At 51.6% G+C, this 22,282-nt stretch overlaps 1 protein-coding gene across 1 annotated transcript in view; it reads left to right on the top strand.

The window, feature by feature from the left end:
- LOC129851377 (inositol hexakisphosphate kinase 1-like) overlaps positions 1 to 22,282 on the top strand; it is a 129,460-nt gene that overhangs the window by 40,105 nt on the left and 67,073 nt on the right. Inside the window, exons 2-3 of the mRNA XM_055917880.1 lie at positions 8,949 to 9,333; positions 9,550 to 9,865. Coding sequence (XP_055773855.1) covers positions 9,136 to 9,333; positions 9,550 to 9,865 — 514 coding nt within the window. The 5' untranslated portion in view covers positions 8,949 to 9,135. The remainder of the gene's footprint in view (positions 1 to 8,948; positions 9,334 to 9,549; positions 9,866 to 22,282) is intronic.

Below are 22,282 nucleotides of genomic sequence, written 5' to 3'. Positions count from 1 at the left end.
AATCAAGATGGGACAAGATCATAGCCTGAACAACTGGTTCAGTTGATCTTTGTGTCAAACACAGATTTTTTTATTTTTATAACAGACATAAATCTCCCCCAAAAAAGTTTGTCAATGTGACTTGACCATGATAACTGACCATCCAATGTTACTCCTAGGAGTTCAGCCTCTTCAACTTGTTCAACTGTCTTAACTCCAGTTGAGGTTTAGGTCTAATAGAATGCTTTGAACCAAACACAATGCATTTGGTTTTAAATGTATATAAGACCAGTTTATTGTTAATTACCCATTCTAACACTGACTGTAACTCCTTGCTAAGAGTCTCAGTGAGCTCACTGGCTGTAGGTGCTGATGTGTAGTGTGTGCAATCATCGGCATGCATAGTCCTTTCAGCTTCTTGTAAGACAAGTGGCAAATCATTTGTAGAAATAGTGAAGAGTAAGGGACCAAGGCAAATGCCCTGAGGGATACCGCACTGCACATATCTGATGTTAGAGAAGCTCCAATTGAAGAATACTCTGAGTTCTATTGAATAAATAACTCTCCGACCATGTGATGGCAGGTGATGATTTTTTTCTTCTTCTCAATAATAAATGACGTTCAATAACATTAAAGGCCGCACTGAAATCTAACGACACAGCTCCACTATCATCTTATTATCCATTTATTTTAACCAATCCTCTTTCTTCTTAGTCAGTGCAGTACAAGTTGAGGTAGCTGTAAATGGGTATCGAGGCAAGGGACGGGGAGCCACCCAACATTTTCAAACACTTCTATTTCGGCCCAGTGTGTCTATGTTTGTAGCTTGCTGTAGTCGTTTGTAAGTAGAATAGGAATCGACAGTCAGGTGTCTGCATATGTAGAATATATCTGTAGATATCTGTATAAAAATAAACTCACCTGCCGTAAGTCACTCTGGACAAGAGCGTCTACTAAAGGACTAAAATGTAAATATTAATTTGATTAATTAAAGATTAATTTGGAATATTTTTAATGGACCCTGAACCATATAGTCTACGTTGTTCTCTAAGGAGAATGAATGTATCTGTTGTAGAATTATGAATCGATAGAAGCTGTCGGTGTCTATTTATAGTCTTTTTTTTGTCAGGCCGTGTTAATCCGTCGCCCTCTGGCATTAGTCCTTTTAATGTCGTAAATTTAGTGTAGACTTGTGGCTTTGCTGTCTCTGCCGCTACCAGAGGGTCACATTCCTTCATGGTGATGCAAATCCAACCGAGAGGGCTGGGTCAAGGTGATGTCACTGTTGTTGCCACAGGCCAAGCCACAGAGAAGCCACCATGACTTCCCCTCCTCCTGAGACTCATGTGATCCACCGCTGGCAGAAAGTTCTGTGCTGGACTGGTTGGTGATGCCAGTGAAAAAGCAGAGGCTGGATGGTGGGCGGTGGGGTGGGTAGGGTAAGGAGGGGTGGGTGGGTAGGGAGGGTAGGGCTGAGGGTACACTGGGCAGCATGTTCATTTAGGCTAGATTCCCCCTGGGTTATTCAGAGCCTGTCAGTCAGTCTCTAATGGCAGTGGCCATTGTACTCTTGTCTCTACACCCAGTGGCGTACCGCAGTTTCACAGGGGCCCACCAGATGTAAAAAAAAATATTTAACCTTTATTAAACTAGGCAAGTCGGTTAAGAAGAAATTATTATTTTACAATGACGGGTTAGAGGAAAAGAGTCAACGAGGGAGAACAACAGCAGTCAAGCACCGAAGCTAACTGGCTAACTTTAGCTAGCTACTTCTAGACACAAATGAGAGAACACCCCACTCTGACCATGTTACCCCCCCTAGCAGAGCTGGTTAGGCTGTTTTCATAATGAGACATCACTCTGACCATGTTACCCCCCCCTAGCAGAGCTGGTTAGGCTGTTTTCATAATGAGACATCACTCTGACCATGTTACCCCCCCTAGCAGAGCTGGTTAGGCTGTTTTCATAATGAGAGATCACTCTGACCATGTTACCCCCCCTAGCAGAGCTGGTTAGGCTGTTTTCATAATGAGACATCACTCTGACCATGTTACTCCCCCTAGCAGAGCTGGTTAGGCTGTTTTCATAATGAGACATCACTCTGACCATGTTACCCCCCCTAGCAGAGCTGGTTAGGCTGTTTTCATAATGAGACATCACTCTGACCATGTTACTCCCACTAGCAGAGCTGGTTAGGCTGTTTTCATAATGAGAGATCACTCTGACCATGTTACCCCCCCTAGCAGAGCTGGTTAGGCTGTTTTCATAATGAGACATCACTCTGACCATGTTACCCCCCCTAGCAGAGCTGGTTAGGCTGTTTTCATAATGAGACATCACTCTGACCATGTTACCCCCCCTAGCAGAGCTGGTTAGGCTGTTTTCATAATGAGAGATCACTCTGACCATGTTACCCCCCCTAGCAGAGCTGGTTAGGCTGTTTTCATAATGAGAGATCACTCTGACCATGTTACCCCCCCTAGCAGAGCTGGTTAGGCTGTTTTCATAATGAGAGATCACTCTGACCATGTTACCCCCCCTAGCAGAGCTGGTTAGGCTGTTTTCATAATGAGACATCACTCTGACCATGTTACCCCCCCTAGCAGAGCTGGTTAGGCTGTTTTCATAATGAGACATCACTCTGACCATGTTACCCCCCCTAGCAGAGCTGGTTAGGCTGTTTTCATAATGAGACATCACTCTGACCATGTTACTCCCACTAGCAGAGCTGGTTAGGCTGTTTTCATAATGAGACAAAACTCTGACCATGTTACCCCCCCTAGCAGAGCTGGTTAGGCTGTTTTCATGTTATCCAGAGCGTTGGTGACTGCTACTGTGCTGCTGGCAATAATTTAGCTAGGTTTTTTTGACAACTTTTACTGACACCGGCCGTATTCAACCGGTGTTGAGCGTCCGTAAATTCGTCAGTTGTTCTGCGCTCTGGCACACGCAGACGAGAGTGCTCTGAAATCGGAGTAGATAGCCAGAGTGAATTTACCAGCTATGTATATCGACAGTTATCGCTGTGACATCATAAGGATTCTATTGAAATAGTTACTTGCATAGTGGAGTCTTTTCTTTAGACATGCAGCTAGCTAAACAATGAACCATAATCCCAACTCATAACATTACTGCCCTGCATGAATCATGCACTGACCAACTGGCAACCTCTCCCTGTCTGAGTCTGTAATACCAACATGTTTCAAGCAGACCACCATAGTCCCTGTGCCCAAGAACACAAAGGCAACCTGCCTAAATGACTATCGACCCGTAGCACTCACGTCGGTAGCCATGAAGTGCTTTGAAAGGCTGGTCAGGGCTCACATCAACACCATCATGCCGGAAACCCTAGACCCACTCCAATTTGCATACCGCCCCAACAGATCCACAGATTATGCAATCTCTATCGTACTCCACACTGCCCTTTCCCACCTGGACAAAAGGAACATCTATGTGAGAATGCTATTCATTGACTACAGCTCAGCGTTCAACACCATAGTGCCCTCAAAGCTCATCACTAAGCTAAGGACCCTGGGACTAAACACATCCTTCTGCAACTGGATCCTGGACTTCCTGACAGGCTGCCCACAGGTGGTTAGGGTAGGTAACAGGTAGCCTAGTGGTTAGAGCGTTGGGCCAGTAACCAAAAGTTTGCAGGATCGAATCCCCGAGCTGACAAGTTAAAAATATGTTGTTCTGCCCCTGAACAAGGCATTTAACCCACTGTTCCCTGGTAGGCGGTCATTGAAAATAAGATATATTTTTTAACTGACTTGCCTAGTTAAATATACAAATAATGTAAAAAAACAGCACATCTGCCACGCTGATCCTCAACACAGGGGCCCCCCAGGGGTGCGTGCTCAGTCCCCTCCTGTACCCCCTATTCACTCATGACTGCACGACTCCAACACCATCATTAAGTTTGCAGATGATACAACAGTGGTAGACCTGATCACCGACAACGATAATACAGCCTATAGGGAGAAGGTCAGAGACCTGGCAGTGTGGTGCCAGAATAACCTCTCCGTCAATGTGATCAAGACAAAGGAAAAGATTGTGGGCTACAGAAGGAGGAGGACCGGACACGCCCCCATTCTTATTGACGGAGCTGTAGTGTAGCAGGTTGAGAGTTTCAAGTTCCTTGGTGTTCACATCACCAACTATCATGGTCCAAACACACCTAGACAGTCGTGAAGAGGGCACGACAACACCTATTCCCCCTCAGGAGACCGAAAAGATTTGGCAAGGGTCCTCAGATCCTCAAAGTTTTACACCGCACCATCGAGAGCATGCTGACTGGTTGCATCACTGCCTGGTATGGCAACTGCTCTGCCTCCGACCGCAAGGCACCACAGAGGGTAGTGTGGGGGCCAAGCTTCCTGCCATCCAGGACCTCTATACCAGGCGGTGTCAGAGGAAGGCCCAAAACATGTCCAAAGACTCCAGTCAGCCAAGTCATAGAGTGTTCTCTGCTACCGCACGGCAAACGGTACCGAAGCGTCAAGTCTAGGTCCAAAAGGCTTCTTAACAGCTTCTACCCCCCCAAGCCATAAGACTTCTGAACAGCTAATCAAATGGCTAGCTGGACTATTTGCATTGACCCCACATCCCATTTTTACACTTCTGCTACTCTACTTATTATCAATGATAGTCACTCTATGTACATATTACCTCGATTACCTCGCCTAACCGGTGCCCCCGCCTCGCTACTCTATTTATTATCAATGATAGTCACAATACTGCTGGCTTGACTGTCTGTTCACAATACTGCTGGCTTGACTGTCTGTTCCCAATACTGCTGGCTTGACTGTCTGTTCCCAATACTGCTGGCTTGACTGTCTGTTCCCAATACTGCTGGCTTGACTGTCTGTTCCCAATACTGCTGGCTTGACTGTCTGTTGCCAATACTGCTGGCTTGACTGTCTGTTCCCAATACTGCTCGCTTGACTGTCTGTTCCCAATACTGCTCGCTTGACTGTCTGTTCCCAATACTGCTGGCTTGACTGTCTGTTGCCAATACTGCTGGCTTGACTGTCTGTTCCCAATACTGCTGGCTTGACTGTTGCCAATACTGCTGGCTTGACTGTCTGTTCCCAATACTGCTGGCTTGACTGTCTGTTCCCAATACTGCTGGCTTGATTGTTGCCAATACTGCTGGCTTGACTGTTGCCAATACTGCTGGCTTGACTGTCTGTTCCCAATACTGCTGGCTTGACGGTCTGTTCCCAATACTGCTGGCTTGACGGTCTGTTCCCAATACTGCTGGCTTGACGGTCTGTTCCCAATACTGCTGGCTTGACTGTCTGTTCCCAATACTGCTGGCTTGACTGTCTGTTCCCAATACTGCTGGCTTGACTAATCTAATGTCTTTGCTGCTCTTCGGAATCCATGTTATTCTATTTGTGTAATGTCTTTGCCTCTGGGTTGTAAAACTGGTATATCAGCCATAGCAGCATCAAAGAAAAACGTATTGTTCTGTTTGATGAAGTAGGTCTACTTCCTGATTTTTCTCACTATGAAAGTAACAGTAGATTATTTGGAGAGCTTGTGTTGTTGTGAGGTGTAGCCTACATGTTTTGTGTGTTCATTGTCAGATCAATAATCCAGTGAGTCAGGTGAGCTGAGTGTCTGTCTCTCTGTTACATGGAAAAGGAGCCTGATTGGTTTTCGGCAGATTAAACCTATAGATAAATGCATCCAACCTTTTTCCATGAAAGTTCCACTGGCAGCATATGTTGTCATGTCAAGGTTCAATCCCAGATCCCCGACTCTCCTCTGAGCCCTGTGTCCCCCCCCCCCCGACTCTCCTCTGAGCCCTCTGCCCCCCCCCCCCCCACCTGACTCTCCTGACAACACCGGGGACCCCCCCTAACTCTCATCTGAGCCCTGTGTCGTCCCCCCCCACCTGACTCTCCTGACAACACCTGGGACCCCCCTGACTCCTGACAACACCTGGGACCCCCCTTGACTCTCCTGACAACACCTGGGACTCTCTTGACACCACCTGGGACCCCCTGACTCTCCTGACAACACCTGGGACCCCCCCTAACTCTCATCTGAGCCCTGTGTCCTCCCCCCCCACCTGACTCTCCTGACAACACCTGGGCTCCCCCCTGACTCTCCTGACAACACCTGGGACCCCCTTGACTCTCCTGACAACACCTGGGACCCCCCCTGACTCTCCTGACAACACCTGGGACCCCCCTGACTCTCCTGACAACACCTGGGACTCTCTTGACACCACCTGGGACCCCCCTGACTCTCCTGACAACACCTGGGACCCCCCCTGACTCTCCTGACAACACCTGGGACCCCTCTTGACTCTCCTGACAACACCCGGGACCCCCCCTGACTCTCCTGACAACACCTGGGACCCCCCCTGACTCTCCTGACAACACCTGGTACCCCCCCTGACTCTCCTGACAACACCTGGGACCCCCCTGACTCTCCTGACAACACCTGGGACCCCCCTGACTCTCCTGACAACACCTGGGACCCCCCTGACTCCTGACAACACCTGGGACCCCCCTGACTCTCCTGACAACACCTGGGACCCCCCCTGACTCTCCTGACAACACCTGGGACCCCCCTGACTCTCCTGACAACACCTGGGACCCCCCTGACTCCTGACAACACCTGGGACCCCCCTTGACTCTCCTGACAACACCTGGGACTCTCTTGACACCACCTGGGACCCCCTGACTCTCCTGACAACACCTGGGACCCCCCCTAACTCTCATCTGAGCCCTGTGTCCCCCCCCCCCCACCTGACTCTCCTGACAACACCTGGGCTCCCCCCTGACTCTCCTGACAACACCTGGGACCCCCTTGACTCTCCTGACAACACCTGGGACCCCCCTGACTCTCCTGACAACACCTGGGACCCCCCTGACTCTCCTGACAACACCTGGGACTCTCTTGACACCACCTGGGACCCCCCTGACTCTCCTGACAACACCTGGGACCCCCCTTGACTCTCCTGACAACACCTGGGACCCCTCTTGACTCTCCTGACAACACCTGGGACCCCCCCTGACTCTCCTGACAACACCTGGGACCCCCCCTGACTCTCCTGACAACACCTGGTACCCCCCCTGACTCTCCTGACAACACCTGGAACCCCCCTGACTCTCCTGACAACACCTGGGACCCCCCTGACTCTCCTGACAACACCTGGGACCCCCCCTGACTCTCCTGTCAACACCTGGGACCCCCCTGACTCTCCTGACAACACCTGGGACCCCCCCTGACTCTCCTGACAACACCTGGGACCCCCCCTGACTCTCCTGACAACACCTGGGACCCCCCTGACTTTCCTGACAACACCTGGGACCCCCCCTGACTCTCCTGACAACACCTGGGACCCCTCTTGACTCTCCTGACAACACCTGGGACCCCCCCTGACTCTCCTGACAACACCTGGGACCCCCCTTGACTCTCCTGACAACACCTGGGACTCTCTTGACACCACCTGGGACCCCCCTGACTCTCCTGACAACACCTGGGACCCCCCTGACTTTCCTGACAACACCTGGTACCCCCCTGACTTTCCTGACAACACCTGGGACCCCCCTGACTCTCCTGACAACACCTGGGACCCCCCCTGACTCTCCTGACAACACCTGGGACCCCCCTGACTCCTGACAACACCTGGGACCCCCCTGACTCTCCTGACAACACCTGGGACCCCCCTGACTTTCCTGACAACACCTGGGACCCCCCTGACTTTCCTGACAACACCTGGGACCCCCCTGACTCTCCTGACAACACCTGGGACCCCCCTGACTCTCCTGACAACACCTGGGACCCCCGTGACTCTCCTGACATCACCTGGGACCCCCCTGTACTGTAGTCTGAACTGATTCCTGATGGGACCACACGCAATACACACACAGCAACACATTCTGGCCTCATGGGAAATGCTTGGAATGCAATTCTGCTTATGGTTAGATCAATAACTCAAGTAAGACCCTGATTCTTTCTCTCTCTGTGTATATCTCTCTCTTGCTCTATTTCCGTCTATCTGTGTGTCTCTCTCTCGCTGGCTGGCTGGATGTAACTGAGTGATATTACAGATGGGATGACCTTTCACAGACAACAGACAGACCGTCTGTTCACTGAACTCAAACTAAATGGTCAGGGATTACCAGGGACTGTCTTTAGATGTATGGCTTGTTATGAATTATTTTACAATACCCATAGTGCACTGCAGATTGTCTGGGAGATTTACTGTAGCTTGATTGTCTGGGCATCAGGGGTTGACGATGGGGGGGGGGGGGGGGCCGGTGGTGGTTGAGAGATGCTGGTACTCATGTGTGTTTGTCGAGAGTGTCAGACTGACTGTTAGGTGTGTGTGTGGGGACTGTGTGTGTGTGTGAGAGTGGGGACTGTGTGTGTGTGAGAGTGGGGACTGTGTGTGTGTGTGTGTGTGGACGGTGTGTGTGTGTGCTGACATGGACCAGGCTAATGTAATAAAGTGTCTACAGGGTATCCAGGCAGAGCAGGGAGCTCTGCAGATGGCTAGCTACCATTTAGCCTAAACACAGACAGATACACATCTCTCTCTGGCATCCACCCACCATTAGCCAATCCCTAGAGAGCATGGGAGGGGGAAGTAACCGGCCGTGTTGTGGCTCTGATTCCTCATGCTGATGTCTGTGCCAACTCAGCTCATCCTAATTGATTTACCTGCTGAAATAATGGTTAGGCCTCAATTAGTAGAACTTCTGCCTGACGTTCTCCTCTCTCTTCTCTCTCTCTCTCTCTCTCTCTCTCCTCTTCTCTCTCTCTCTTCTTCTCCTCTTCTCCTCTCTCTCTCTCCTCTCTCCTCTCTCTTCTCTCTTCTCTCTTCTCTCTCTCTCTCTCTCTCTCTCTCTCTCTCTCTCTCTCTCTCTCTCTCTCTCTCTCTCTCTCTCTCTCTCTCTCTCTCTCTCTCTCTCTCTCTCTCTCTATTTCCCTCCATCTCTCAGGTGGCTGGTGAAGGTGTGACATCCTCGCCCAGTGCTATTCATCGAGGAGCTACAATCTGATTGAACCGTTTGGATTGCGGCCGGCGGGCTGGCTCCTCCTCCTCCCGGCAGCAGCGTGCGCTCCCAGCCGCCCGCCCTGCGCCCCCCAGCCCGCGCCCCTGCCACCCCCACCAGATCCTCTAACGCCATGTGCCTCTCCCACACCATGGAAGGAGCATCAGGGAAGAACGGAACGAGCCAGGCAGGGTTAGGACTGGGGCAGGGCCAGGCAGGGTTAGGACTGGGGGCACTGGGGCAGAGCCAGGCAGGATTAGGACTGGGGCAGGGCCAGGCAGGGTTAGGACTGGGGGCACTGGGGCAGGGCCAGGCAGGGTTAGGACTGGGGGCACTGGGGCAGAGCCAGTCAGGATTAGGACTGGGGCAGGGCCAGGCAGGGTTAGGACTGGGGGCACTGGGGCAGGGCCAAGCAGGGTTAGGACTGGGGGCACTGGGGCAGGGCCAAGCAGGGTTAGGACTGGGGGCATTGGGGCAGGGCCAGGCAGGGTTAGGACTGGGGGCACTGGGCCAGGGGGCAGGGTTAGGGCTGGGGGCACTGGGCCAGGGCCAGGCAGGGCTGGGGGGCCCGGCAGGTTTAGGGCTGGGGGGCCAGGCAGGTTTAGGGCTGGTTGGCCAGGGCCCGGCAGGTTTAGGGCTGGGGGGCCAGGCAGGGTTAGGGCTGGGGTTTGGGACAGGCCTGGGGCTGGGGGGCAGGCGGTGTGGAGGGGTGCCTCTAGAACCCTTCGTACACCAGGTAGGAGGACACACCAGTATGATGCGCTACGACGACCACACGGTGTGTAAACCACTCATCACCCGGGAGCAACGCTTCTACGAATCGCTACCGCCTGAGATGAAGGAGTTTACACCGGAGTACAAAGGTAAGAGTCAAACCCTGACCTCTAATCTGTGACCCTAACCACTAACCTTAACCTTTTATGAGTCCCTGCTTGAGATGGAGTTTACACCAGAGGACAAAGGTAAGAGTCAAACCCTGACCTCTAATCTGTGACCCTAACCACTAACCTTAACCTTTTATGAGTCCCTGCCTGAGATGAAGGAGTTTACACCGGGGTACAAAGGTAAGAGTCAAACCCTGACCTCTAATCTGTGACCCTAACCACTAACCTTAACCTTTTATGAGTCCCTGCCTGAGATGAAGGAGTTTACACCAGAGGACAAAGGTATGAGAGGAGTGTCAACCAGGGTGTCAACCAGGTTTGGTCTGTACCATAATGATTCTGTACTTGTACAATCTCCTGATATTACGATCTTATCGCCCGTAGCAGCCAACTAAAAATGTATTTAAAATAATCACAAAAAAACGTATTGACCTTGGGCTCTGTTCCGGGAGGAATTATGACAAATATATTTTGAAGCCAATTCTTTTCTTTGGAGCAATGGCAGGAAAGAGTGTGTTTGTGTGTGCAGATAGAGCAAGTGACAGTGAGAGAGCCTCGCTGGCTGTGCGTCGTGTGATGGGGTTGTATAAATCATCAAGGGCCCGGCGGTAGACCACGCAACTCTGCTGTCCCCAGAACTGGATCCTTATTCAATAATCAACGTCTTCACCTCATCGTCCCGTTTCATTGGGTCTAGGCTTCACAGCTGTCAACAAGGCAAAGGGTGGCTACTTTGAAGAATCTCAAATGTAAAATACATTTTGATTTGCTTAACATTTTTTGGTTACTACATGATTTCATATGTGTTATTTCATAGTGTTGATGTCTTCACTATTATTCTACAATGTAGAATATAGTAAAATAAAGAAAAACCCTTGAATGAGTAGGTGTGTGTCCAAACCTTTGACTGGTACTCTATACCTGGCTGCCCTTATTAAATTAAGGCTCTACTTAGATTTAATTGAACATACTTTTAATGTACAGTTGAAGTCGGAAGTTTACATACACTTAGGTTGGAGTCATTAAAACTAGTTTTTCAACCACTCTTGTTAACAAACTATAGTTTTGGCAAGTCGGTTAGGACATCTACTTTGTGCATGACAAGTAATTTTTCCAACATTTTTTTTACAGACAGATTACAGATTACTTACTTAGGCCAGACAAAGTTAAATTACTGTTTAACGAATGCCCCGATTCAACTTTCTCCACACATCGAAAAAAATCCCCCACAACTGATTGGCTCAAACACATGAAGACATTTTTGTGGAAAGAAATTCCACAAATCAAATTTGAACAAAGCACACCTGTTAATTGAAATGCATTCCAGGTGACTACCTCATGAAGCTGGTTGAGAGAATGCCAAGAGTGTGCAAAGCTGTCATCAAGGAAAAGTGTGACTACTTTGAAGAATCTAAAATATATTTTATTTGTTTAACACTTTTCTTTGGTTACTACATCAGTTTGATTATTATTATTATAATTCTACAATGTAGATTTTTTTTTTTTTAGAAAAACAAATAAGAAAAACCCTTGAATGAGTAGGTGTGTCCAAACTTTTGACTGGTACTGTATGTCATTTGTTAGGTTATTGTGATCTATGCATAGTAATAAAGATCAACTACTGGAGACACAGCTCTCATCTGGCTATACCTACTGAACTGGGTTAATTAAACATGTTAATTGTTCAGGTTCACCCTCAGTAATAGTTTTGGTAGTTTTGCTTCAAGTGATCAGTGTGTGTGTGGTCATTTTTTAGATATAAAGGGTAAAGTTGATCATTTCATAACGAGAACAGAAATCACTTTTGCGAGGGTCACTGCATGGCCAAAGCAGGAGAACATTACTCTGTACACTTTCAACAGTCAAAACCATTCCATTTTCAGATGGGAGTGAATTCCAAAGTTGTGCTATATATTCATTGGCTATGTCCTAGCCAATTTGTAAATTATAAATATTGATACATTACTTCCTCAAACACTTGGTGATGGTGATTTCAGAACCAAAGTGGGGGGACAAGAAAACAGGCTACACCCCCCCCCCCCCTCCCCCCCCCTAATCTGCTAGTGGCGTGGTAGATGTCTAGTCTCCTTTATGGCTCTAATCTGATGTTTCGTCTCCTTTATGGCTCTAATCTGATAGTGGTAGTGGGGTGGTAGATGTCTAGTCTCCTTTATGGCTCTAATCTGATGTCTAGTCTCCTTTATGGCTCTAATCTGATAGTGGTAGTGGGGTGGTAGATGTCAAGTCTCCCTTATGGCTCTAATCTGATAGTGGTAGTGGGGTGGTGGATGTCTAGTCTCCATTATGGATCTAATCTGATAGTGGTAGTGGGGTGGTAGATGTCTAGTCTCTTTTATGGATCTAATCTGATAGTGGGAGTGGGGTGGTAGATGTCTAGTCTCCATTATGGCTCTAATCTGATAGTGGTAGTGGGGTGGTAGATGTCTAGTCTCCCTTATGGCTCTAATCTGGTAGTGGGGTGGTAGATGTCTAGTCTCCATTATGGCTCTAATCTGATAGTGGTAGTGGGGTGGTAGATGTCTAGTCTCCTTTATGGCTCTAATCTGATGTCAAGTCTCCTTTATGGCTCTAATCTGATAGTGGTAGTGGGGTGGTAGATGTCTAGTCTCCATTATGGCTCTAATCTGATAGTGGTAGTGGGGTGGGAGATGTCTAGTCTCCTTTATGGCTCTAATCTGATGTCTAGTCTCCTTTATGGCTCTAATCTGATAGTGGTAGTGGGGTGCTAGATGTCTAGTCTCCTTTATGGCTCTATTCTGATAGTGGTAGTGGGGTGGGAGATGTCTAGTCTCCTTTATGGCTTTAATCTGATAGTGGTAGTGGGGTGGTAGATGTCTAGTCTGCTTTATGGCTCTAATCTGATAGTGGTAGTGGGGTGGTAGATGTCTAGTCTCCTTTATGGCTCTAATCTGATAGTGGTAGTGGGGTGGTAGATGTCTAGTCTCCTTTATGGCTCTAATCTGATAGTGGTAGTGGGGTGGTAGATGTCTCCTTTATGACTCTAATCTGATAGTGGTAGTGGGGTGGGAGATGTCTAGTCTCCTTTATGGCTCTATTCTGATAGTGGTAGTGGGGTGGTAGATGTCTCCTTTATGACTCTAATCTGATAGTGGTAGTGGGGTGGTAGATGTCTAGTCTCCTTTATGGCTCTATTCTGATAGTGGTAGTGGGGTGGTAGATGTCTAGTCTCCTTTATGGCTCTAATCTGATAGTGGTAGTGGGGTGGTAGATGTCTAGACTCCATTATGGCTCTAATCTGATAGTGGTAGTGGTGTGGTAGATGTCTCCTTTATGACTCTAATCTGATAGTGGTAGTGGGGTGGGAGATGTCTAGTCTCCTTTATGGCTTTAATCTGATAGTGGTAGTGGGGTGGTAGATGTCTAGTCTCCAGTATGGCTCTAATCTGATAGTGGTAGTGGGGTTGCAGATACCTATTCTCATTTATGGCTCTAATCTGGTAGTGGGGTGGTAGATGTTTCCTTTATGGCTCTAATCTGATAGTGGTAGTGGGGTGGTAGATGTCTAGTTTCCTTTATGGCTCTAATCTGATAGTGGTAGTGGGGTGGCAGATGTCTAGTCTCCTTTATGGCTCTAATCTGATAGTGGTAGTGGGGTGGTAGATACCTAGTCTCTTTTATGGCTCTAATCTGACAGTGGTAGTGGGGTGGCAGATACATAGTCTCCTTAATGGCTCTAATCTGATAGTGGTAGTGGGGTGGTAGATACCTAGTCTCTTTTTGGCTCTAATCTGACAGTGGTAGTGGGGTGGCAGATACCTAGTCTCCTTTTTGGCTCTAATCTGATAGTGGTAGTGGGGTGGCAGATACCTAGTCACCTTTATGGCTGGGTAACAGTAACTCCCCTGGTCTGTTCCAGTGCTAGCAGGGTAACTCCCCTGGTCTGTTCCAGTGCTAGCAGGGTAACTCCCCTGGTCTGTTCCAGTGCTAGCAGGGTAACTCCCCTGGTCTATTCCAGTGCTAGCAGGGTAACTCCCCTGGTCTGTTCCAGTGCTAGCAGGGTAACTCCCCTGGTCTGTTCCAGTGCTAGCAGGGTAACTCCCCTGGTCTATTCCAGTGCTAGCAGGGTAACGGTAACTCCCCTGGTCTATTCCAGTGCTAGCAGGGTAACAGTAACTCCCCTGGTCTGTTCCAGTGCTAGCAGGGTAACGGTCTCCCCTGGTCTATTCCAGTGCTAGCAGGGTAACTCCCCTGGTCTGTTCCAGTGCTAGCAGGGTAACTCCCCTGGTCTGTTCCAGTGCTAGCAGGGTAACTCCCCTGGTCTGTTCCAGTGCTAGCAAGGTAACTCCCCTGGTCTGTTCCAGTGCTAGCAGGGTAACTCCCCTGGTCTGTTCCAGTGCTAGCAGGGTAACTCCCCTGGTCTGTTCCAGTGCTAGCAGGGTAACTCCCCTGGTCTGTTCCAGTGCTAGCAGGGTAACTCCCCTGGTCTATTCCAGTGCTAGCAGGGTAACGGTAACTCCCCTGGTCTATTCCAGTGCTAGCAGGGTAACAGTAACTCCCCTGGTCTATTCCAGTGCTAGCAGGGTAACAGTAACTCCCCTGGTCTGTTCCAGTGCTAGCAGGGTAACGGTAACTCCCCTGGTCTATTCCAGTGCTAGCAGGGTAACTCCCCTGGTCTGTTCCAGTGCTAGCAGGGTAACTCCCCTGGTCTGTTCCAGTGCTAGCAAGGTAACTCCCCTGGTCTGTTCCAGTGCTAGCAGGGTAACTCCCCTGGTCTGTTCCAGTGCTAGCAGGGTAACTCCCCTGGTCTGTTCCAGTGCTAGCAGGGTAACTCCCCTGGTCTATTCCAGTGCTAGCAGGGTAACGGTAACTCCCCTGGTCTATTCCAGTGCTAGCAGGGTAACAGTAACTCCCCTGGTCTGTTCCAGTGCTAGCAGGGTAACGGTAACTCCCCTGGTCTATTCCAGTGCTAGCAGGGTAACTCCCCTGGTCTGTTCCAGTGCTAGCAGGGTAACTCCCCTGGTCTGTTCCAGTGCTAGCAGGGTAACTCCCCTGGTCTGTTCCAGTGCTAGCAAGGTAACTCCCCTGGTCTGTTCCAGTGCTAGCAGGGTAACTCCCCTGGTCTGTTCCAGTGCTAGCAGGGTAACTCCCCTGGTCTGTTCCAGTGCTAGCAGGGTAACTCCCCTGGTCTATTCCAGTGCTAGCAGGGTAACGGTAACTCCCCTGGTCTATTCCAGTGCTAGCAGGGTAACAGTAACTCCCCTGGTCTGTTCCAGTGCTAGCAGGGTAACGGTAACTCCCCTGGTCTATTCCAGTGCTAGCAGGGTAACTCCCCTGGTCTGTTCCAGTGCTAGCAGGGTAACTCCCCTGGTCTGTTCCAGTGCTAGCAAGGTAACTCCCCTGGTCTGTTCCAGTGCTAGCAGGGTAACGGTAACTCCCCTGGTCTGTTCCAGTGCTAGCAGGGTAACGGTAACTCCCCTGGTCTGTTCCAGTGCTAGCAGGGTAACTCCCCTGGTCTGTTCCAGTGCTAGCAGGGTAACTCCCCTGGTCTATTCCAGTGCTAGCAGGGTAACAGTAACTCCCCTGGTCTGTTCCAGTGCTAGCAGGGTAACAGTAACTCCCCTGGTCTGTTCCAGTGCTAGCAGGGTAACTCCCCTGGTCTGTTCCAGTGCTAGCAGGGTAACTCCCCTGGTCTGTTCCAGTGCTAGCAGGGTAACTCCCCTGGTCTGTTCCAGTGCTAGCAGGGTAACTCCCCTGGTCTGTTCCAGTGCTAGCAGGGTAACGGTAACTCCCCTGGTCTGTTCCAGTGCTAGCAGGGTAACAGTAACTCCCCTGGTCTGTTCCAGTGCTAGCAGGGTAACTCCCCTGGTCTGTTCCAGTGCTAGCAGGGTAACGGTAACTCCCCTGGTCTGTTCCAGTGCTAGCAGGGTAACTCCCCTGGTCTGTTCCAGTGCTAGCAGGGTAACTCCCCTGGTCTATTCCAGTGCTAGCAGGGTAACTCCCCTGGTCTGTTCCAGTGCTAGCAGGGTAACTCCCCTGGTCTGTTCCAGTGCTAGCAGGGTAACGGTAACTCCCCTGGTCTATTCCAGTGCTAGCAGGGTAACGGTAACTCCCCTGGTCTGTTCCAGTGCTAGTAGGGTAACGGTAACTCCCCTGGTCTGTTCCAGTGCTAGCAGGGTAACTCCCCTGGTCTATTCCAGTGCTAGCAGGGTAACTCCCCTGATCTGTTCCAGTGCTAGCAGGGTAACGCCCCTGGTCTGTTCCAGTGCTAGCAGGGTAACTCCCCTGGTCTGTTCCAGTGCTAGCAGGGTAACGCCCCTGGTCTGTTCCAGTGCTAGCAGGGTAACGCCCCTGGTCTGTTCCAGTGCTAGCAGGGTATCTCCCCTGGTCTGTTCCAGTGCTAGCAGGGTAACGGAAACGCCCCTGGTCTGTTCCAGTGCTAGCAGGGTAACGGTAACTCCCCTGGTCTGTTCCAGTGCTAGCAGGGTAACGGTAACTCCCCTGGTCTGTTACAGTTCTAGCAGGGTAACTCCCCTGGTCTGTTCCAGTGCTAGCAGGGTAACTCCCCTGGTCTATTCCAGTGCTAGCAGGGTAACTCCCCTGGTCTGTTCCAGTGCTAGCAGGGTAACTCCCCTGGTCTGTTCCAGTGCTAGCAGGGTAACTCCCCTGGTCTCTTCCAGTGCTAGCAGGGTAACGGTAACTCCCCTGGTCTATTCCAGTGCTAGCAGGGTAACAGTAACTCCCCTGGTCTGTTACAGTTCTAGCAGGGTAACTCCCCTGGTCTGTTCCAGTGCTAGCAGGGTAACTCCCCTGGTCTATTCCAGTGCTAGCAGGGTAACTCCCCTGGTCTGTTCCAGTGCTAGCAGGGTAACTCCCCTGGTCTGTTCCAGTGCTAGCAGGGTAACTCCCCTGGTCTGTTCCAGTGCTAGCAGGGTAACTCCCCTGGTCTGTTCCAGTGCTAGCAGGGTAACTCCCCTGGTCTGTTCCAGTGCTAGCAGGGTAACTCCCCTGGTCTGTTCCAGTGCTAGCAGGGTAACTCCCCTGGTCTGTTCCAGTGCTAGCAGGGTAACTCCCCTGGTCTGTTCCAGTGCTAGCAGGGTAACGCCCCTGGTCTGTTCCAGTGCTAACAGGGTAACTCCCCTGGTCTGTTCCAGTGCTAGCAGGGTAACTCCCCTGGTCTGTTCCAGTGCTAGCAGGGTAACTCCCCTGGTCTGTTCCAGTGCTAACAGGGTAACTCCCCTGGTCTATTCCAGTCCTAGCAGGGTAACTCCCATGGTCTGTTCCAGTCCTAGCAGGGTAACTCCCCTGGTCTATTCCAGTGCTAGCAGGGTAACGGTAACTCCCCTGGTCTGTTCCAGTGCTAGCAGGGTAACTCCCCTGGTCTGTTCCAGTACTAGCAGGGTAACTCCCCTGGTCTATTCCAGTGCTAGCAGGGTAACTCCCCTGGTCTGTTCCAGTGCTAGCAGGGTAACTCCCCTGGTCTGTTCCAGTGCTAGCAAGGTAACTCCCCTGGTCTGTTCCAGTGCTAGCAGGGTAACTCCCCTGGTCTGTTCCAGTGCTAGCAGGGTAACTCCCCTGGTCTGTTCCAGTGCTAGCAGGGTAACGCCCCTGGTCTGTTCCAGTGCTAACAGGGTAACTCCCCTGGTCTGTTCCAGTGCTAGCAGGGTAACTCCCCTGGTCTGTTCCAGTGCTAGCAGGGTAACTCCCCTGGTCTGTTCCAGTGCTAACAGGGTAACTCCCCTGGTCTATTCCAGTCCTAGCAGGGTAACTCCCCTGGTCTGTTCCAGTGCTAGCAGGGTAACTCCCCTGGTCTATTCCAGTGCTAGCAGGGTAACGGTAACTCCCCTGGTCTGTTCCAGTGCTAGCAGGGTAACTCCCCTGGTCTGTTCCAGTACTAGCAGGGTAACTCCCCTGGTCTATTCCAGTGCTAGCAGGGTAACTCCCCTGGTCTGTTCCAGTGCTAATAGGGTAACTCCCCTGGTCTGTTCCAGTGCTAGCAAGGTAACTCCCCTGGTCTGTTCCAGTGCTAGCAGGGTAACTCCCCTGGTCTGTTCCAGTGCTAGCAGGGTAACGGTAACTCCCCTGGTCTGTTCCAGTGCTAGCAGGGTAACGGTAACTCCCCTGGTCTATTCCAGTGCTAGCAGGGTAACTCCCCTGGTCTGTTCCAGTGCTAGCAGGGTAACTCCCCTGGTCTGTTCCAGTGCTAGCAGGGTAACTCCCCTGGTCTGTTCCAGTGCTAGCAGGGTAACTCCCCTGGTCTGTTCCAGTGCTAGCAGGGTAACTCCCCTGGTCTGTTCCAGTGCTAGCAGGGTAACTCCCCTGGTCTGTTCCAGTGCTAGCAGGGTAACTCCCCTGCTCTGTTCCAGTGCTAGCAGGGTAACTCCCCTGGTCTGTTCCAGTGCTAGCAGGGTAACTCCCCTGGTCTGTTCCAGTGCTAGCAGGGTAACTCCCCTGGTCTATTCCAGTGCTAGCAGGGTAACGGTAACTCCCCTGGTCTATTCCAGTGCTAGCAGGGTAACGGTAACTCCCCTGGTCTGTTCCAGTGCTAGCAGGGTAACGGTAACTCCCCTGGTCTATTCCAGTGCTAGCAGGGTAACTCCCCTGGTCTGTTCCAGTGCTAGCAGGGTAACTCCCCTGGTCTGTTCCAGTGCTAGCAAGGTAACTCCCCTGGTCTGTTCCAGTGCTAGCAGGGTAACGGTAACTCCCCTGGCCTGTTCCAGTGCTAGCAGGGTAACGGTAACTCCCCTGGTCTGTTCCAGTGCTAGCAGGGTAACTCCCCTGGTCTATTCCAGTGCTAGCAGGGTAACAGTAACTCCCCTGGTCTGTTCCAGTGCTAGCAGGGTAACTCCCCTGGTCTGTTCCAGTGCTAGCAGGGTAACTCCCCTGGTCTGTTCCAGTGCTAGCAGGGTAACTCCCCTGGTCTGTTCCAGTGCTAGCAGGGTAACTCCCCTGGTCTGTTCCAGTGCTAGCAGGGTAACGGTAACTCCCCTGGTCTGTTCCAGTGCTAGCAGGGTAACGGTAACTCCCCTGGTCTGTTCCAGTGCTAGCAGGGTAACAGTAACTCCCCTGGTCTGTTCCAGTGCTAGCAGGGTAACTCCCCTGGTCTGTTCCAGTGCTAGCAGGGTAACGGTAACTCCCCTGGTCTGTTCCAGTGCTAGCAGGGTAACTCCCCTGGTCTGTTCCAGTGCTAGCAGGGTAACAGTAACTCCCCTGGTCTGTTCCAGTGCTAGCAGGGTAACTCCCCTGGTCTGTTCCAGTGCTAGCAGGGTAACTCCCCTGGTCTGTTCCAGTGCTAGCAGGGTAACGGTAACTCCCCTGGTCTATTCCAGTGCTAGCAGGGTAACGGTAACTCCCCTGGTCTGTTCCAGTGCTAGTAGGGTAACGGTAACTCCCCTGGTCTGTTCCAGTGCTAGCAGGGTAACTCCCCTGGTCTGTTCCAGTGCTAGCAGGGTAACGCCCCTGATCTGTTCCAGTGCTAGCAGGGTAACGCCCCTGGTCTGTTCCAGTGCTAGCAGGGTAACTCCCCTGGTCTGTTCCAGTGCTAGCAGGGTAACGCCCCTGGTCTGTTCCAGTGCTAGCAGGGTAACTCCCCTGGTCTGTTCCAGTGCTAGCAAGGTAACTCCCCTGGTCTGTTCCAGTGCTAGCAGGGTAACTCCCCTGGTCTGTTCCAGTGCTAGCAGGGTAACTCCCCTGGTCTGTTCCAGTGCTAGCAGGGTAACTCCCCTGGTCTGTTCCAGTGCTAGCAGGGTAACTCCCCTGGTCTGTTCCAGTGCTAGCAGGGTAACTCCCCTGGTCTGTTCCAGTGCTAGCAGGGTAACTCCCCTGGTCTATTCCAGTGCTAGCAGGGTAACAGTAACTCCCCTGGTCTGTTCCAGTGCTAGCAGGGTAACGGTAACTCCCCTGGTCTATTCCAGTGCTAGCAGGGTAACTCCCCTGGTCTATTCCAGTGCTAGCAGGGTAACTCCCCTGGTCTGTTCCAGTGCTAGCAGGGTAACTCCCCTGGTCTGTTCCAGTGCTAGCAGGGTAACTCCCCTGGTCTGTTCCAGTGCTAGCAAGGTAACTCCCCTGGTCTGTTCCAGTGCTAGCAGGGTAACGGTAACTCCCCTGGTCTGTTCCAGTGCTAGCAGGGTAACGGTAACTCCCCTGGTCTGTTCCAGTGCTAGCAGGGTAACTCCCCTGGTCTATTCCAGTGCTAGCAGGGTAACAGTAACTCCCCTGGTCTGTTCCAGTGCTAGCAGGGTAACTCCCCTGGTCTGTTCCAGTGCTAGCAGGGTAACTCCCCTGGTCTGTTCCAGTGCTAGCAGGGTAACTCCCCTGGTCTGTTCCAGTGCTAGCAGGGTAACTCCCCTGGTCTGTTCCAGTGCTAGCAGGGTAACGGTAACTCCCCTGGTCTGTTCCAGTGCTAGCAGGGTAACAGTAACTCCCCTGGTCTGTTCCAGTGCTAGCAGGGTAACTCCCCTGGTCTGTTCCAGTGCTAGCAGGGTAACGGTAACTCCCCTGGTCTGTTCCAGTGCTAGCAGGGTAACTCCCCTGGTCTGTTCCAGTGCTAGCAGGGTAACAGTAACTCCCCTGGTCTGTTCCAGTGCTAGCAGGGTAACTCCCCTGGTCTGTTCCAGTGCTAGCAGGGTAACTCCCCTGGTCTGTTCCAGTGCTAGCAGGGTAACGGTAACTCCCCTGGTCTCTTCCAGTGCTAGCAGGGTAACGGTAACTCCCCTGGTCTGTTCCAGTGCTAGCAGGGTAACAGTAACTCCCCTGGTCTGTTACAGTTCTAGCAGGGTAACTCCCCTGGTCTGTTCCAGTGCTAGCAGGGTAACTCCCCTGGTCTATTCCAGTGCTAGCAGGGTAACTCCCCTGGTCTGTTCCAGTGCTAGCAGGGTAACTCCCCTGGTCTGTTCCAGTGCTAGCAGGGTAACTCCCCTGGTCTGTTCCAGTGCTAGCAGGGTAACTCCCCTGGTCTGTTCCAGTGCTAGCAGGGTAACTCCCCTGGTCTGTTCCAGTGCTAGCAGGGTAACTCCCCTGGTCTGTTCCAGTGCTAGCAGGGTAACTCCCCTGGTCTGTTCCAGTGCTAGCAGGGTAACTCCCCTGGTCTGTTCCAGTGCTAGCAGGGTAACGCCCCTGGTCTGTTCCAGTGCTAACAGGGTAACTCCCCTGGTCTGTTCCAGTGCTAGCAGGGTAACTCCCCTGGTCTGTTCCAGTGCTAGCAGGGTAACTCCCCTGGTCTGTTCCAGTGCTAACAGGGTAACTCCCCTGGTCTATTCCAGTCCTAGCAGGGTAACTCCCATGGTCTGTTCCAGTCCTAGCAGGGTAACTCCCCTGGTCTATTCCAGTGCTAGCAGGGTAACGGTAACTCCCCTGGTCTGTTCCAGTGCTAGCAGGGTAACTCCCCTGGTCTGTTCCAGTACTAGCAGGGTAACTCCCCTGGTCTATTCCAGTGCTAGCAGGGTAACTCCCCTGGTCTGTTCCAGTGCTAGCAGGGTAACTCCCCTGGTCTGTTCCAGTGCTAGCAAGGTAACTCCCCTGGTCTGTTCCAGTGCTAGCAGGGTAACTCCCCTGGTCTGTTCCAGTGCTAGCAGGGTAACTCCCCTGGTCTGTTCCAGTGCTAGCAGGGTAACGCCCCTGGTCTGTTCCAGTGCTAACAGGGTAACTCCCCTGGTCTGTTCCAGTGCTAGCAGGGTAACTCCCCTGGTCTGTTCCAGTGCTAGCAGGGTAACTCCCCTGGTCTGTTCCAGTGCTAACAGGGTAACTCCCCTGGTCTATTCCAGTCCTAGCAGGGTAACTCCCCTGGTCTGTTCCAGTGCTAGCAGGGTAACTCCCCTGGTCTATTCCAGTGCTAGCAGGGTAACGGTAACTCCCCTGGTCTGTTCCAGTGCTAGCAGGGTAACTCCCCTGGTCTGTTCCAGTACTAGCAGGGTAACTCCCCTGGTCTATTCCAGTGCTAGCAGGGTAACTCCCCTGGTCTGTTCCAGTGCTAATAGGGTAACTCCCCTGGTCTGTTCCAGTGCTAGCAAGGTAACTCCCCTGGTCTGTTCCAGTGCTAGCAGGGTAACTCCCCTGGTCTGTTCCAGTGCTAGCAGGGTAACGGTAACTCCCCTGGTCTGTTCCAGTGCTAGCAGGGTAACGGTAACTCCCCTGGTCTATTCCAGTGCTAGCAGGGTAACTCCCCTGGTCTGTTCCAGTGCTAGCAGGGTAACTCCCCTGGTCTGTTCCAGTGCTAGCAGGGTAACTCCCCTGGTCTGTTCCAGTGCTAGCAGGGTAACTCCCCTGGTCTGTTCCAGTGCTAGCAGGGTAACTCCCCTGGTCTGTTCCAGTGCTAGCAGGGTAACTCCCCTGGTCTGTTCCAGTGCTAGCAGGGTAACTCCCCTGCTCTGTTCCAGTGCTAGCAGGGTAACTCCCCTGGTCTGTTCCAGTGCTAGCAGG

This window comes from Salvelinus fontinalis, chromosome 3 (assembly GCF_029448725.1).
Source record: "Salvelinus fontinalis isolate EN_2023a chromosome 3, ASM2944872v1, whole genome shotgun sequence".
Taxonomy (NCBI): domain Eukaryota; kingdom Metazoa; phylum Chordata; class Actinopteri; order Salmoniformes; family Salmonidae; genus Salvelinus; species Salvelinus fontinalis.
Note: the sequence above shows the minus strand (reverse complement) of the source record. Positions and strands in the feature narration are given on the sequence as shown.